Source organism: Trachypithecus francoisi, unplaced genomic scaffold, assembly GCF_009764315.1.
Source record: "Trachypithecus francoisi isolate TF-2019V2 unplaced genomic scaffold, Tfra_2.0 Lachesis_group6, whole genome shotgun sequence".
Lineage (NCBI taxonomy): Eukaryota > Metazoa > Chordata > Mammalia > Primates > Cercopithecidae > Trachypithecus > Trachypithecus francoisi.
The window spans coordinates 121795030-121812660 of NW_022681471.1; the positions used below are offsets into that span (position 1 = coordinate 121795030).

The window sequence follows — 17631 nt, forward strand, 5'->3', positions numbered from 1 at the left end:
CCACCAGTCACAGAGCCAAGACTAGACAAGGCAAAATACAGAGGAAGCAACAAATGCCCAGTCAGAATGAATGGGAAAGTCTCAGTGTGGAGATGCAGGGTGGGTTATATGGAAACCCTCCTGGGGGGACTGAGCCTTATGGTGGGTTCTGCACAGCAACCAGTGAAAAGGGAGTTATGGCAGTTCTCTAGTTCACATAGAAAACTGAAGCTCCACTATAAAGTTTGTCCTTCTACATTTGTCGACTTTGGCTTTTAAAATCATAACCACACAACTGTGAGGTTCCATTTTCTTAGACTAGGCCTGTAAAAGTGCCTTCAAGAAGTAAAAAGGTAGAGCTTAGCTGATCCATGTGGTGAACCTCTCTTTGATTTGGGGGCATGCCTCATGGAGAGCTGGGCAGCCAAACCACTGCCCTTGCAGGACAAGCAGGCTTCCTGGCTGGAAGCTAGAAGAGGAGGTCTGTGTCAAATAGGAAACCCCCAGGTAGGGGAACAGGACCTCCCCTCTTTGGTTCCTAGAGCAGCAGGTTTGATTGGGTATCTGCAGAAGGTGTTCATTTCTAGACTTTACAGAGAATGTTGCTTCTCAGGACCCAACCCATTTTACTTAAGCTGTGAAACCGGCTTTTTGTCTTCTTTCATTTGCCAGGATAAATTGCAATTCATTGTTCATAAAACATATAAAATAAAAATAACACTCACAAAACACATCTCCTCGCAGGCTTCGCTCCTCTATGTCATTCTTCAGGGCTTTCTCTTCTCTTTTCTCCTCCTCAAGCCCCTCTTTCATTTTCTCTTCATTCCCTTTTTTATCTCCATGAGAGTTTCTGCCTCTGGAAACACTCTCTTCATAGTTGAAGGGTTGCAAGTTCATCTTAGGGGTAGGAGTACTGGTGGGTTCTGGGGTAACATTTTTAATTTTTACCTTCCTTTTCATACTGTTTTTGTGAGCAAGCAACTTCTTGATTCTGTCTTTGATGGTACCAGGTGCTCTGAGGACTTCCTTCACAGAATTTTGAGGGATAGCTAAAACAAATAAGAGGCAAGATATTCCAAATTGGCAGATAATTAAATTACTCACAAAAATGGAGCATTTAAAAAGTGCTGAAGTGTAGTAAGTGAATGCTTCCAGAATGAAACCACATGAGGCTCTACCATTTGATAAATTAGGAATAACTATATCTGTATCTGTTTTAAGCACTTCCAGTGTTATGGTAGTTATCTTAATTACCTTTTGTTGCTTTTGTTTTGCTTCAGAGACCACTTTAGTGAAACACCTGCTACTACCCAGTTGGGCTGCAGGATCCCAAAGACATGGATTTGCCAAGGTCGTCTAATATTTCTGCTTTCACTGTGGTATTCTTCAAAGCCGGTATTGTCCTGATAGCCCTATAGATTTGTCCAAATTTGATGTTCAAAAATTACAGCTACAGCATTAGGTTGAACCATATAAATTGCTAATAATGGACCATTTGTGACCTACAAAAATGGTGACTTATGGTGCAAAATACACATACCCAATTTTCTTTCTACCTTTGAATTTTTTCACCTCAGTCAACCATTACCTAAAGCTAAAGGATTTTATTTATTAACTATTTCAGAGAGCCTTCTATGCTTACTATTTTTCATTCATTTTCTATTTCTCACCGCAAAAGTAAATTACTTTAAAAATGTACCTGTAGATCAATTCTTCTTATCCCTCAGTGGACTAATGACCCTTGGAAGAAAAACGTTGGTGTCAAAGAACTCAAGAGGTACAAAAAAGTTCATTTAGTCCAGGACTCTTGTCTTGTTGATGAGGCAACTGGGTTTTAAGTGACTTGCCCAAAGTCACTCATCATGCTAGGGACAGAGCTAAGATTTGGGAGTAGAGCATATGAATGACTTTTTTCTCTTTTTTTTTTTTTTTTTTTTTTTTTTGAGACAGAGTTTCACTCTTGTTGCCCAGGCTGGAGTGCAGTGGCATGATCTTGGCTCACTGCAGTCTCCCCTTCCTGGGTTCAAGCGATTATCCTGTCACAGCCTCCTGAGCAGCTGGGATTACAGGTGCATGCCACCACACCCAGCAAATTTTTGTATTTTTAGTAGAGACGGGATTTCGCCATGTTGGCCAGGCTGGTCTTGAACCCCTGACCTCAGGTGATCCACCCGCCTCGGCCTCCCAAAGTGTTGGGATTACAGGGGTGAGCCACTGAGCCTGGCCATGAATGACTCTTTTTCCAGTCCTATTTCTATGATAGATTTATTCCTGCTTGAAGATTAAGGTTACTTTTCTCTAGACTGTTTCAAATTCCTTGAGATCTATAATTCAAAGATATATGTCTCCTTTTCAGGGATATACTCATGATAATTCAGAATATCCAACTGATGTAAAGAAGTAATTAATTTTTTAAAAATTAAAAACACTGATATTTAAAATCAAATATATTGTCTCACTATAAAATATCTAGGCATGTACTAGTCTAAGACTAAGCAAGAAAGGATCTAATAATACCTCAATCAATTCACTTAATTCTATTATTTGGACATACTTTAGAGAGAAATGAAACAATGGGGTAGACATTAATTTTGATGCCTAAAAAGAGTACTATAAAAATTGGAGTGGGATTTTATTAGAATATTTTTCTTGACAATGTTTTAACCTCTTCTCCTGCTTTGTTCCTTCTTCATCATTTGGCTGATTCAATCTATGTCAAAGTAGTAGAAAAATAAACAAGGAGAAGTCCACAATATTTGGGGTAACCAAAAGGGGAAAAATGCTTTGAAAATATGTATGCTCTTAATTAATACATTGCTTTTACTTTGGAATCAAAAGAGCAAGATTTTTCTTTTCAATGAAATATTCTAGTTATTTCTCATTGTGACAGCCTGACTATAGGTACAAAACCAACATGTACTAATACAAGTAATGCATCATTACTCATTTTCCTGACCTTCAGATAGCTTGTTTCAGCTACTTTGCCAAAGGTTGCATGTTAAGTTATGACTGTAATGTGTGATCATATATAGACCTTCCTCTGGAGGCCCCACTGTAATTCTGTCCATGGTCGACTGCATCTTTCCCCAGTACCCGGCAAGAAAAATTAACAGGAAACCCCTATTCCCTGCAAATTTCCTTTTTGCAATCAGTAACATAAAACTAAAGACCCTTAATAAATAATGAGGAAACAGTTTCAACTCACACCAGGCAAACCTAAACATCTGCTTTCAGTTTCTGCTTTGAAGTTTCAAATGTTCCTATTGAAAAGAAACAACAACTAAAACATCATAATCTTGATAGTGTTGACAATTCATTCTCTTAGTATGTAAAGAGAAAGCTGGACAAGGATAAAAATGCACTTTAATGATAGGCATATGCATAAGTAGATTTGGATTTATCTAGGTATCACTGTTTCAAATTTGACATTATGATGGTTTTCTCTTAAAGATTTATTGATTATTGCCTCATCTTTTTGAGAATATAAAAATGTGGGAGGGGCCAGGCATGGTGGCTCATGCCTGTAATCCCAGCACTTTGGGAAGCCAAGGCAGGCAGATCACTTGAGGTCAGGAGTTTGAGACCAGCCTGGCCAACATACACAGTGAAACACAGTCTCTACCAAAAATACAAAAATTAGCTAGGAGTGGTGGCAGGTGCCTGTAATCCCAGCTACTTAGGAGGCTGAGGCAAGAGAATTGCTTGATCCCAGGAGGCAGAGGTTGCAGTGAGCCGAGATCACACTACTACTCTCCAGCCTGGGCAACAGAGTGAGACTCCATATCAAAAAAAAAAAAAAAAAAAAGGAGTTGCAGTAGGAGTGTCTTTGGCGCACATTTGGGGAACTCAGATATAAAACTTAGGAATTTCAAAGTCTTCAGGTTCACAGGCCAGTTTTTTGTAAAGTTGACAATTTCTCTTGGGAGAGATTTGAGATGTCTCCAACACCCATGTTGTCAAACACTTCTACCAACCTGAAAACCCTAATTTTAATTTCATATCTTTGGAATAAAACTTTATAGAAGATCACTCTTAGGTGGGAATATCTTACCCAGGAGGAATATGACTTTGACATTCATTCAACTGTGCTTAGTTCATTAGATGATCTATCATCTAGGAGGAGAAAAGTTCTACTAATCTGAGCTTTGGACACAGTCCTGGAAGAAGAAGCTTAATCACAGATGAGAAATGTATTCCAGCATGGGACCCAGGAAACAGGAAGGGGCTAGGATGGAACAAAAGATGAGCCAAGAGAGTTTGCTGGGGAGGACAAACTCTGTGAGTTCTCCATCACAGAGGATCAACCAATTGATCATGAACACACCTGTCCTGTGTTTAAGCAGATAATCCTGAAGCCCAGTTTCCTAAGTTTGACTCCTAGCTCCCACATCTTCTAGCCATATGTCCTCAAGTGAATAATAACTTCTCTTTGCCTCAGTCTCTCCATTTATAAAATTGGGATAAGAATAGGTTTTTTTGGGAGGCTTAAATGGGTGAACACACATCGATTACTAAGATTAGTGCTTGGCACACACTCAACATGTGTGCTATTTTTAGCATTCATCACCCGAATGTTTAAAATCTTTTCCAGAGTTAGAAAAATTCCCAGGCCATACATGCAAATTTCTAATGTTTACAATTGAAGAAAAAAAATGGGGATGGCCTGCTTGTACCAAAGCCCATATTCTTGACTACACACTAAACAAACTGAATTAAGCCATAAGCATATTTTTAGTGATTAAAGAAGCTGCTTTTCAATAGAAATGATTGCTGAATTTTGGTAAGGAGGGCTTTGTCACTATTACTCCTACTCCTAGCACGTGCTTATTGAGCATTTCATATATTCTGGACTGGTGCTGAGCTCTTTAGATGGACGTTTACTTATTCTGTATGAATAAATTTCATCATCAAAACAATATTAAGGGCTGGATACTATCATTCATATTTTACAGGTGTGGAAACTGAGGCACTGAAAGATTAAACAATTTGTTCTTGGTCCATAGGTAGTAGGCTAGCGAGTCAGGAATCAAGCTAAGGTAATATGATTCCAGAAGCTGTGCTCCTGGTAAGCCAATGGCAGTTTCCTTTCCTAAGTTGACTGTTACTCCCCAAATTGGGTATCATCTGGTTTTGATTTTCTTAGAATGAGGTGTAGCTGCTGTCAAATCAAGACCAAATTATCTGGCAGTATATTATTAATACTTATATTAGAACAGTGGAACATATACACATCTACATTTAGGGTGCTTCTTCCTTTAGGTATAGAGGGGCGTTAGGATAATCTAACTCTTTTTCCATATTGCAATGTAGAGTCTGAACTTTTCAAAACAATGAACTTAATAAAAGTTGCTACATCAATGCCATATATATATATATACACACACACACACACACATATATATATTTATGGAGATGGAGTCTCGCTCTGTTGCCCAGGCTGGAGTGCAGTGGTGCGATCTCAGCTTACTGCCATCTCTGCTTCCTGGCTTCAAGCAATTCTCCTACCTTAACCTCCCAAGTAGCTGGTACTACAGGCGCACACCACCATGCCTGGCTAATTTTTTGTATTTTAGTAGAGACGGGGTTTTACCGTGTCGCCCAGGCTCGTCTCAAACCCCTGAGCTCAGGCAATCCACCTGCCTCAGCCTCCCAAAGTGCTAGGACTACAGGCATGAGCCACAGTGCCCGGCCTATGCCCTATATTATATAACAGCAATTTATGTGCATACAAATGTATTTTGTAATATAACATTTTATAATGTTTTATAATGCTGAATGCTAACTAGATGTAATTTTCTCATTTTTGTTTTTATGACTCTTATATGTACATAAGAGTGGATTTTGGGGCATCCTTCTTTAAGCAATGAGTGTCAAGACCTTGTTAAGATGAATTTTCAATAGTAGCATGGCTGTTTATTTTATGGAGAATTAAAGCAAAATGAAAAGGGTTGGACAAGTAATATGGTGAATGACCCAAAGATAGTTTTCTCCTTTAAATAAACATTCTAGTGAAAGACTAAAGAAATAATTTAGCTGCAGAATGGATAACAAAATGCATAATTTTCAGATATTGAATAGAACAGTGTGATAAATTTGAGGTTTCAAAGAATAAAGACAAATTTCTTTTACCCCAAAATAAATTTGGATGGTCCAAGAAAAACAGACATTTTCTTGACACAAGAAATGTTTGTGTGATGTGGGATTTACAATTTCAAAGCACTGAGTTACAATATAGAAAACACAGGCTGCAAAGAACTACCTAATTGCATGCTTCAAGATGTTGCCTTCATTTTAACATTAATAATACATTGCAGTTTCAAGGGGATCAAATGACAAGGAAGAAAGATGGTTCCAGGTTTACTCTGGGCCTTCGATTTTTACACCTAGGGGTAGGAGAGTGGGTATGTGGGGGTGAGTTGCCCACTTACTGAAACAGATGCTTTCCTGAGGTGTCTTTTTTTGTATGCACAGCATTTTCACATTTACCTTTGTGAAATTTCAGAGTGGGTGGCACTTAACAAACAGCTGATTGAAATGATACTAATAACAATAACAATCACAGCTAACTTCAATGAGCATCTACTATGTGGTCCCGCTAAACTAAACTCTCTCTATATCACCTCATTTAAACTTCACAATGAACCTCTGCGAGACATATTTGTGTTAGTGTGGGTTCCTCCAAGCAGAGCCTGAGACAAGGATTTGGGTGCAGATGACTTATTTGGAAGGTGATTCCAGGAGGCAGAAACTGGGGAGAGGAGACAGTGAGACAGGAAGAGAGAAAAGCCAAAAGATGGTGCTTAGATGGACAGGTAATCGCTGTGGGTAAGTGGGGCTCAGTCCTGCTGGGGACATCTAGGAGCCAATGTAGAACACACCTTAGAACTGCTCCACCCCGTGAAGTGGAAGCTGGAGTATTTATCCAGAGACTCCTGTCACAGAGAGAGCACTGCTAGAGATACGCATGCAACTGTCTACCCTGCCTCACTAGGATTAGGGAGCTCCCAGGGACTGTGGACTAGCCCATTACAAGAACCCACCACAGTACTACCATAAACCCCATTTTGAATAGGAGGAAACTGAGCTTAGAGAGGTTAAGAAATTTGCTAAAGGTCACAGCCAGCATGGGGCAGAGCTAAGATTTAAATTCAGGCCTTCCCAACCTGGAATGTACATGTTCAAATTTGGTGGCATAAAGGAACTTTGAGCACGGGTCCCTTGGGCACTCATCCAATATGGAAAGCTGATTTATTCAGTCTCCTCTCTGGGGGCCTCCCAAGGTTATGCTGTCCTTCCCCCCAACCTACCTATGCACAGCCCTGCCTGGGCAGCCAATTTCTCTCTCTCTGAATCAACTTTCAGAAGGACATCACTGGATACTTCCATCTAGAGGGATAGAAACCATGGCATCCAGTTGCTGGACACTAAGTGGTCATTTATTACCATCTCCAGCCCAATGCAGGAATCTGTATTAGAGCCCCCAGACTGTAAGCCAGGGGCAGTGGAATGTCTGCCCCCCTACTCCATGGGGTTCCCTGCTCCACTCTTAAATACCTAGCAGCCATTTTTAAGAGAGAATGTAACCTCCACCCACTGGACTTAGTTTGCTTGGGAAAGCCACTTTTACTTCATATTTCTTAAAATATTTACAGGCACAATTTATTCTTTTCCATACTATATTTCCCAGACTAAATGCTGCCCTGTTCTTTTGGCAGTCCTTCACAGAATTTGATTTCCAGACTCATTTTCTTCGGTTATATTCTTTTATACATACTCTTGTCCAGTGGTGCTCAACACTAGCCCACTGGGGTACTGTGAACCTTTTATGGGTGTGGCGCTAAATGTCTAGCATGGTACATACAGTTTATTTTTGTATGACTGAGTGGACACTGTTACAGTCATTTGCATCATTGGGAGCATTGGTCAGATGGGGGTATGGAATGTGATGTAAGTCAGGGTATACCTTGCAGCCATATTTATTGAACATGCAGGAACTCTGCTAAGGGGTATATAACAGAGTTGAATCAGGGCAATCAACAAGTCTAGTCACACTATGAGCCAGTGCTAAAAGGGTCATGACCAGAGGGATAAACCTGCATGACTTTATTTATTTATTTATTTATTTTAATATTTTGAGACAGAGTCTTACTCTGTTGCCCAGGCTGGAGTGCAGTGGTGCAATCTCAGCTCACTGCAAACTCTGCCTCCCAAGTTCAAGCAATTCTTGTGCCTCAGCCTCCTGAGTAATTGAGATTAAAGATGTGCACCACCATGCCTGGCTAATTTTTTTGTATTTTTAGTAGGGACAGGGTTTTACGATGTTGGCCAGGCTGGTCTTGAACTCCTGACCTTAGGTGATCTGCCCCCCCGGGCCTCCCAAAGTGCTAGGATTACAAGTGTGAGCCACCACACCCAGCCGAACCTGGATGATTGTTTACTAGGGAAGTGACTGCGCTGTAATCATAGCTGCCTTGCCTTGGGAGACATTCCTGGTATTCACCAAGATTTCTAGTTTTCTTCTCTTTTGGGCACACAGCAAGTTTATTATTATTTTTGTCCCTTGAAGTTAGATACTTCCAAGTTGAATAAACTAACAGCTGGTGCATGATTGCCCATGCTTCTTTCTCTGTTGTGACAAACCCTAAGGCCTTGAATTGAGACCATGGTACCATAAAATGATGGGGCCTCTATCAGTCTGTGTCCTTAAGTGACTGTACTGAGAAGAAACCCCCGAAAAATTCTCTTTGGACATATTACTTGAGTGAGAAATAAACTTTTATTGTTGTTGTAGTTATTAATAGCAGTGACATTTTATTGTTAGATGTCTGGTTTATAAATTTAAAGTTTTAACAAAAAGTATTAAATATTTCATCAGCAAGAACAATGGAACTCTCTGCTATATACATTAAAACAAGTGGATCCAGCCTTGAGGATGACAGATAAAGTGATCATACTTTAATGAAGATCAGCTTCATCATACTTTGTTTTGGCTGTGCATTCTGGAAAATGTCCAGATTCACTTGGTTAAAAAACCTTTGTGGTTTTAAGCCACTGTTATTTTAGGTTTGCTTGCTACTGCACCATAACTCAGTCTATCCTGATAGATACATTTGCTCAGTGTCTTTTGTCCTAAATCTTTTGTTCAGTATTTGAAGTATGTCATGGCCAGAAAGATATTAAGTACCCTTGCTGTTCATTAAGTTTAGTGCCTACAACTTCAGTGAGTATTGGAGATGTGGTCCAATTAGCAAAGAAGAAAAGGCTGAGGCAGAGAGTTAAACACTGCACACATACACAGAGTGAGGGTGAGGGAGAGGGAGAGGGAGAGAAAGACAAAGAAAGGAGAGAAATAGAGGGAGGAAGGAGATATGGGGAGAATGCTTCATTGGGAATAGCTAAGACACCATGACCAAATGCTACTTACCAGAACACCGAAGTCCATTGCCTTTATATCCCTGCTTGCATTTACACTTGAAGGACCCTTGGGTATTGAAGCAATTGGCATGGTGGCTGCACGTATGGCTATCCATTGTACATTCGTTTATATCTAAAAAAGAACATTCCAGTGAACAACTCTGTGATACAGGGCTTGCTGAAAGACTCTCCCTTCCACTTGAACAACTGTAGGGTCAAGCACTAAATGCCCCTGACAAACCAAGCGTTGCCTGAGAACTGAGAGGTGTTCAGAACTGCAGGCTCATTGGCCAGCAGCCCTGGCTTTGTTTGCTGCCTGGTATGTAGGGAGTGTTTGCTGCTTCCCTCCCCCACAGCAATTTCATCTTCTGCTTATCAATGCTATCGAAATGTGTAAGATGTTACGTTTTTCTCTTAACTTTTTCATCTAACTTAGAACTAAATAACAATATCAGAAAATCAATTCTATATTCAGAAGGTCTTGAAACTCCTAACAAACAAAGGCAAGATCAACTAGGAACCATTGACATCATCTAACTTATAGGCACAGGCATTTTGTTCTAAGACTGCCAGGAGAAAGGATCAGGCTGGTCTGAGCTTGTCTGCTGGGTTTAGAGGAGGAAAATTTGCCAAATTCCACCCAAGTGAGAGGTTCATTTGCCGTATTCTCCACCCCATTTTCTATCTATGTATTTGTAGACATATATGTACAAAATAACCTGTTGGTTTTAATTTAGCCACAAAGCTAAGCTAAGACGCTAATCTTAATCACCTTTAAAGTCTCAAAGATTTGTTTCCTTTTGAAGCTTTCCATGTGAATTCCACCCTGTTCTGTGGAACCTCCCCTTAGGTATTAGGAAACAGGATTAAACTCTGTAACACAGCATCATAGGATTACAGGGCTGGTTTGGTCTACAGGAGGGCATGGGGTCCAAGTCCATGAGAAATATGGATTATATGATCCTCTCTAGGATGGACTTTGTGTTTGAAATTTGAGGGAAGAGCTGTGGAAGCTTCACAAGATGGTTTGTAGAAACCCAGCAATTGAGTGTTGCCCCAATATGATTACACAATATGTGTCCTGGGAAGCCCTGAGTATAGCGTTGAAATAATCCTATTTTTCCTCAACTATTAGCCTTCCATGTCATGCATATACCTTTGTTACACGTGTTATGGGTAGAGAAATCCACAGGGAGCCCGAATTTCCCTTCACTATAGGGCAGGCCCCATCCTACATTATATAAAGGGCAATGGGAATGCATCTAAGGACTCCCCAAATAACCCACCTCACTTGTTCACGGAGGCTTGAAATCCATTCACTAAGGAATAAAATATTTCACGTAGATTAGGGCAATAGCTAACTGGTACCAGAATCTTATCAGAGAGTGATTTTGGTAACTGTGGAAAAGGAACATTATATTTGGAGCTTGAACTATGAAAGGGCTGAAAGAGGGGAAAGGAAAAAGCATAGGCCTTCATGTCTCTCATACACTTCTCTAAAGCCACCCCTGATGGAGACTGTTATAAACAGATCCCTGAGATCAAGATTAGATAGACCTTGTTATTCTTCCTTTTACCAAATATAAATACTGCTTTATTGTTCCCATTTTTAGATGTGTAACTGGAGATAGAACAAAAAATATAAACAAAACAAAAAGCCAAATTAAAAAGAGTCCCACCAGAATCATCTCAAGATAATCGTTTCCACAAGAGAGCTGTATTCCTTACTTTAAATCTTTATTGATCTAGCTTTATAATTGATGTCATTGGAATTCCCTAAATGCCAGACACCTAAAAAAATAACCTTTCCTTATTGTTAAGCTGGTCAGCACAGTAGATTGTTCAACTAATAGATTGAATTGACATCAAAATATCTGCAGAGAAGGCTCAAAGGTTTGGTGGGGACAGGAAAAAAAGGAAAAGGTGCCATCGAATCTTACCCATACAGTCATATCGGCCACTGATATATTGCAGTTCAAAACCAATGTGACATTTGCAGTAGTAGCTTCCAAATGTGTTCACACATCTTCGATTGTAGGGACAGATGGCTTTACCAGAGGCACATTCATCAATATCTAGGGTGTAAAACCAGAAGGTGTCAGTGATAGTAAGAAAAGTAGCTGCATGCATGCACACACTCATACACACACACACACACACACACACACACAGCATGCACCGTGCATGCACATGCGCAGTTTCTTTACCTGGGAAACTGATTATAGTATACTGGTGCCAACATCATATCCTCTGGCAAGTGTTCTAGATCCCCCAGGCACACACACAGCTCTTCACTTTATGTATTTATACTACTTTATACCCTTTTAAGAGGCATTATCTTTCCATAATGTCATTACTTACATTCACATCTTCTGTTAGGCCCTGACTGTTCTCAGGCAGGGAGCATGTGTCTGGCACTTGGTACCTATACATTACATGTGTGCTGAGTGAATATTTTCCCCAACTGAGTGAATATTGTATATTGTATAACATATACAATTTTTGAAACTAGAGTCAGATAGCTACACTTTCAGCAAACCAAACACACAGACTTTCACAATTTGCATTTTACAAAATAACTATTTCATGAGTAAGACTGTCCAAGGCCCCTGCAATATTGACTCACAGAAATGTGGCAGTGAAGGCATGCACTTATGCGTAAATTGTGGGTCAGGTGTAATTATGTAATGATGTAATTTTAGCCAACAATAGGTGTGTTGTTCCTTTTCTACCATTGAAAGTCAGGTTACAGAGGGGCTGACAGCTATGCTGACCAATCCACTAAGACTCAGGCTTGGTTTAACTTTCAGATGTCAAATCAAATAGATGTTAGGTTGTTCTTCTGAACCTGGCTTAAACAGGCAAGTTGGTGTTATCTTACTATTTCCCTTGCAGTCTTTTTTTTTTTTTTTTTTTTTTTTTTGAGACAAGGCCTGGTCTGTCACCCATGCTGGAGTGTAGTGGAACAATCATGGCTCACTACAGCTTCAAACTCCCCAGGCTCAAGTGATCCTCCCACCTTAGCCTCCTGAGTAGCTGGGACTACAAAGCATATACCACCATGCCTGGCTACTTTTTATTTATTTTTTGTAGAAACGGGATCTGCCTACGTTGCTCGGGCTGGTCTCAAATTCCTGAGTTCAAGCGATCCTCCCACCTCAGCCTCCGGCATAGCTGGAACTACAGGTGCACATCACCATGCTCAGCTATTTTTAACAAACATTTTTAAATAGAGATGGGGTCTTGCTATATTGCCCAGGCTGGCCCCTTGCATTTTCCAAATAATAAATAAGTGTTGGGTTGAACAAAATTATTTCTGGCGGTCATTTTCATGCACATCATCTTTCCCTTCCAATAAAAACGGCACCCAACAACTCAAAGAGATGGGTGGAAATTTGGATTCCGTTTGGTCAAGAATTAACCTTGTCATATAAATCTTATTATACTAAAAAGTAGTAAATCCTGTGAACCTAATTAAATCTTTGATTATTCTCAAAGAGTAGAGAGAAAATTTTAATTTATATGTATATTTTTTAAAAGCGTTTAACTAATTTAGGATCCATTTGGCTGAGCTTTCTAAGTGCAGTTTTTTTTTACATTATGTATAGTTAGGATAAATAAACATCTAGCACCTTGACTGAAAAGTATTTCTATTGCAGTGAAGAAGATTATGAAATCATACTGATATGTGCTTCTTTAAATCACAGAAGATTAAGAATTCTTTCAACATTCTGATTTGGTTTGATATCCCTCATTAATGCTAAGTGCTCACTTACTCTAAATATTATGTATATTAGGTGCAATGTAATTAAGTGTTATGAGTATATACAATTTGATGGCAATTTTATGGTTGAACATAATTCAAATCCACAAAGGAACCAAAGCACAAAGTGAAAAAAGTGTTGCTTCAGTTACTGAGAGTGCCCTGTGGGTGCTCCATCCACAGCTCCTCAGCATTCAAGTTTCCATCCCTGCCAAAGGCTGTTTGCTGCACCTACGACATTGTGCTTTGCTCCTGACCCAGGCCAGGCTGGGAGTGCTGGGGGGTCATGTCCCAGAGCAGCCTCCCATCAATGAAGGGCAGAAGTTGGTGGATGAATATCCAGCACCCCTGCCCCAGAGGGAAAATTCAGGGGCAGCTTCCCTCTGCCTCCCAGAGGTGCCCCCAGCTCATTTAACCTGCTCATCAGATTCACCCAGCATTGGTACTTTCCTTTCCCTGGGTTACTTCCATACTCCTCAACCAGTGTTTCCTGGGTTCACCTCCCAGATCAACTAGTTGCTCAGGGTCAGCTTCTGTGGAACCCAAAACTAAGACACCAAATAAGACAAAGGAGAGCAAGAGAGGAATGTTCTAAGCCAATGGATTTGACTAAATTCAAAGTTATAAACAAATAATTTTTATGTTCCCTTAATTAATATTATGGACTTAATCTGCTCATTTTCTCCAGTTAAATTAATTATACTTAGTTCATATAACTCAGAGCAAGTTTTAAAGACAACATGAAATTGATTACATGTTAATGTAAATGATATAGAAGGTATATACTATTTTCAATAATGTTGTACCTAAAAAATAAGTAAATGTAGTTTTTCCAGAAAATATTAGCTAGAACCCAGAATAAAGCTCAATGGTCCTTAGGATCTTACTCATTAAATGACAATATATAAGTAGTGGAATTTATATTGGATGGTAATTTAAATAAAATGTACATAGTAAATATACTAAAATTATCTTTATCCCTTTTCTACTATGGCATTAAGGCAATACAAAATAATAGAAAAATGGGTTTTTAGCATCCCAAAGTATATCTAGAGCATATGTGGCTAAAAGTATCTCAGAAACGGATATAAGTCTGTACTTTTAGAAGTTTGCAATGTCTAGTCAACAAGCTGATTGTGATGAATTAAAAAAGATTCAGTAAAGGGGCAGTCAAGGGAGGAGAAGGAGGAGTAGAGGTGATTCCTGCTGTTGTACCTAGACAGACTCTTCCATTTGGGGCCAGGAGGAGTCCTGAGGATGGACACAGGCACTGTGGCCCTTCTTCTGTGTCTTCACAGCCGTACTGACAGTTTGTCATGGCACATGTCCTAGAGTCTGAAAAAGTAGACAAGGATTAGCCTTTCTCTCTTGAGATGATAAAAAGAGCTTACTAAGAAACTATCACCAAATTCTGGGCCATTGAATGGAACATGTTGCATGGCATTATAGGACAAGTTTCATTGTCTGAGTCCCAAATGGAGAGCCAAAAGGAATCAGTAGGGGTGGCATCTTGGTGACCCCGGGGCTGAATCCTACTCATGGTCTGCTTTCTTGGCCACTTCACTGAATTTGATTGTCTTTAGGCAGGGCATGCACCCCTCAGACTGTATCACTTTCTCTACTTGTGTGTGATCTAGCTACTCTTTTATGTCACCTGGCTGGCCTCAATAGGTTGAAATGCAATGCTGATGGAGATTATCAACCTGAGTAATCAGGGTAAAAGAATCTACTCTGGAGATCTCTCTAGTGGAGGAACCAGCCCCCAATATTTTAACATAGGTTCTTTCTGTTTTCCCTAAGTGTTGGTCGGTCTGAGAAACAAAGAGAAAGAGTACAAAGAGAGGAATTTTACATCTAGGCCTCTGGGAGTAACATTACATATCAGTAGGTCTGTGATGTTCCCTCAGCTGCAAAACCAGCAAGTTTTTATTAGAGATTTTAAAAGGGGAGGGGGTGTATGAACAGGGAGTAGGTCACAAAGATCACATGCTTCAAAGGGCAATAAAGGTCACAAGGCAAAGGCAAAATTAGAATTACTGATGAGGGTCTATGTCCTGAGGTGCTGATGAGGGTCTATGTCCCCTGTGCACGTATTGTCTTGATAAACATCTTAACAGGAAACAGGGTTCAAGAGCAGAGAACTGGTCTGACCAAAATTTACCAGGCTGGAATTTCTCAATCCTGCTAAGCCTGAGGGTACTGCAGGAGACCAGGGCGTATTTCAGTCCTTATCTCAACAGCATAAGACAGATACTCCCAGAGTGGCCATTTATAGACCTCCCTCCAGGAATGCATTCCTTTCCCAGGGTATTCCTTGCTGGGAAAAGAATTCAGCAAGATCTCTCCTACTCATATGTCCATTTATGGGCTCCCTGCAAGAGGAAAAATATGGCTCTATTCTGCCCAACCCTGCAGGCAGTCAGACCTTATGGTTATCTTCCCTTGTTCCCAGAAAATCACTGTTGTTCTGTTCTTTTTTAAGGTGCACTGATTTCATATTGTTCAAACACACATGTTTTACAATCAATTTGTACAATAGTGATCCTGAGGTGATGTACATTTTCAGCTTATGAAGATAACGGGATTAGAGATTAAAGTAAAGACAGGTATAAGAAATTATAAAAGTGTTAATTTTGGGAACTGATAAATGTCCATGAAATCTTCACAATTCATGTTCCTCTGCCATGGCTCCAGCTGGTCCCTCTGTTTGGGGTCCCTGATTTCCCACAACATCTTTCCATACATATCTAGCCTCAGTGAGAGTCACTTAAGTCACAAGACTTTGTCTTTTAGGTCACTGAACTACAACGTGTGGCAGATCTAACTGATCAGTTATCTGAAGACCATTCTGGACTCTTTTCTCTTGCCATTCCCAGCACTGAGGCTTTTCCCAGCTTTCCTTCAGCAAGGAGTGGCCATATGATGCAGTGTGGTCAAAGAGATATAAAAATAAGTCCACTGGAGGAAATGAGGCTTCTGGAAAAGATATTACGCATGATAAAAAGAGACAAGCATAAAAGAGGCATTGGTTCATTGGCATCACCCGTACCCACTTAGTTTTGTCTATTTGCCATGTATGTGTGATGTCCGGAGCTAGGGCAGCCATATTGTAACTATGAGGCCACAAGCATGAGAGTAAAATCAATACTCTGAGGATGACAGAGATTGACTCCTTCTTGAACTGCTCTGGAACTGCTTTCCTTCAGCTTTTCAAGTAAATGAGACAATTTACTTGGCTTTTTTGTCACTTGTTGCTAAATAGAACTTATCTCACACAAAGGCATTTCCATAACAGCGGCCCAGTGTGTGTGGATTAGAAATGCAGGGGGCTAAGAAACTCATATGGTTTCAGCCCAATGTCCACAACAGAGGGGCATGGTGAATGTACTCCCTCCCTCCATTCCCCTCCAGAACATGCCAATCACCCAGCTGGACAAAAGAGACCCAAGGGGTCAGGTGGAATCCAATGAGCATCCAGGAGAGAGGTCTAGGGCTATCTGGACACTTTGACCTATAAACAGGGAGGCACAGGTAACCCCTAGATATACAGAAAGAGACCCAATGTATTGTAACAAACATCTACCTATGCTTATATTACTTCTTTATTCTTTCATCTTTTCTCTTTAGTTGTCTTCTTTTAAAATTAATCTTCAAAATTAACCTAATTCTATTTTTCCTTTTGAGGAAAGATATCTTTTTTGGCACTGACTGGGTTTTCATGGAACGTTTCAGAAACATCCATTAGCATACATCTTTTTGAAATTTTAAGTGATTACTATAAAAGCCTGGATAGTGTTCCCTTTAGGGAGGGGTGGGAGGAGGAGGTTCTGGTAGAGTTACAAGTGTGCTTGACTTATAAGAATTCATTAAACTATGCGTTTGTTTCCTGTGAGTTTCTGTTTAATTTATAATAATAAGGATTTTTTTAAAAGACCCTTCCAATGCCTACTTTCAAATGCTTGCTTGCTAGCAGAAGATCTAAGTGACTGGTGGGGTTGGGACACTTTGCCAAGGAGGAGCCCATGCACTAGGCAAGATTTTATAATCTTGGGAAAACCCAGGATGGGCTGGGGAGTCCGCGCAACTCCGCAACCACAGGAAGCTGGCTCTGGGTTTGTTGGGGACTGCAAGGCAGAGGAAAGAAAGATGGAGAGAGAAAAGGGGAGAAGGGAAGGCAGACAGGGAGGATGGGTTTCCCTTTCAGCTGGAACATAAAACCTGAAGAGCCTTCCCTCTCAATAAACGAATGGGTATAGACTCTTACTCTCCCATAGGACATGGGTTTTTCTTTATCACAGAAGGGCTTTTCTTTTCAGGAATGTGAGTAAGTCGGAATGTATTTCCAGCAAGTGTCACTAATCTTTGGGAGTGGGGTAAGGGGCGTGAGAAAGTTAACTGGTGGGAAGAATTGATGTTCCGAGAAGGAATTTAAATGTATCACCTCCCTAAAACAATCTGCTTATTTTGTTCAACGT

At 40.2% G+C, this 17631-nt stretch overlaps 1 protein-coding gene across 2 annotated transcripts in view; it reads right to left on the reverse strand.

The window, feature by feature from the left end:
• The window catches only part of EGFL6 (EGF like domain multiple 6), a 64221-nt gene that overhangs the window by 14787 nt on the left and 31803 nt on the right, over positions 1 to 17631 (reverse strand). For both annotated transcript variants that reach the window (XM_033201336.1, XM_033201337.1), the window contains exons 5-8: positions 14372 to 14491; positions 11334 to 11468; positions 9404 to 9526; positions 705 to 1028 (exon numbers count right to left, since the gene is read on the reverse strand). In XM_033201336.1, coding sequence (XP_033057227.1) covers positions 705 to 1028; positions 9404 to 9526; positions 11334 to 11468; positions 14372 to 14491 — 702 coding nt within the window. The remainder of the gene's footprint in view (positions 1 to 704; positions 1029 to 9403; positions 9527 to 11333; positions 11469 to 14371; positions 14492 to 17631) is intronic.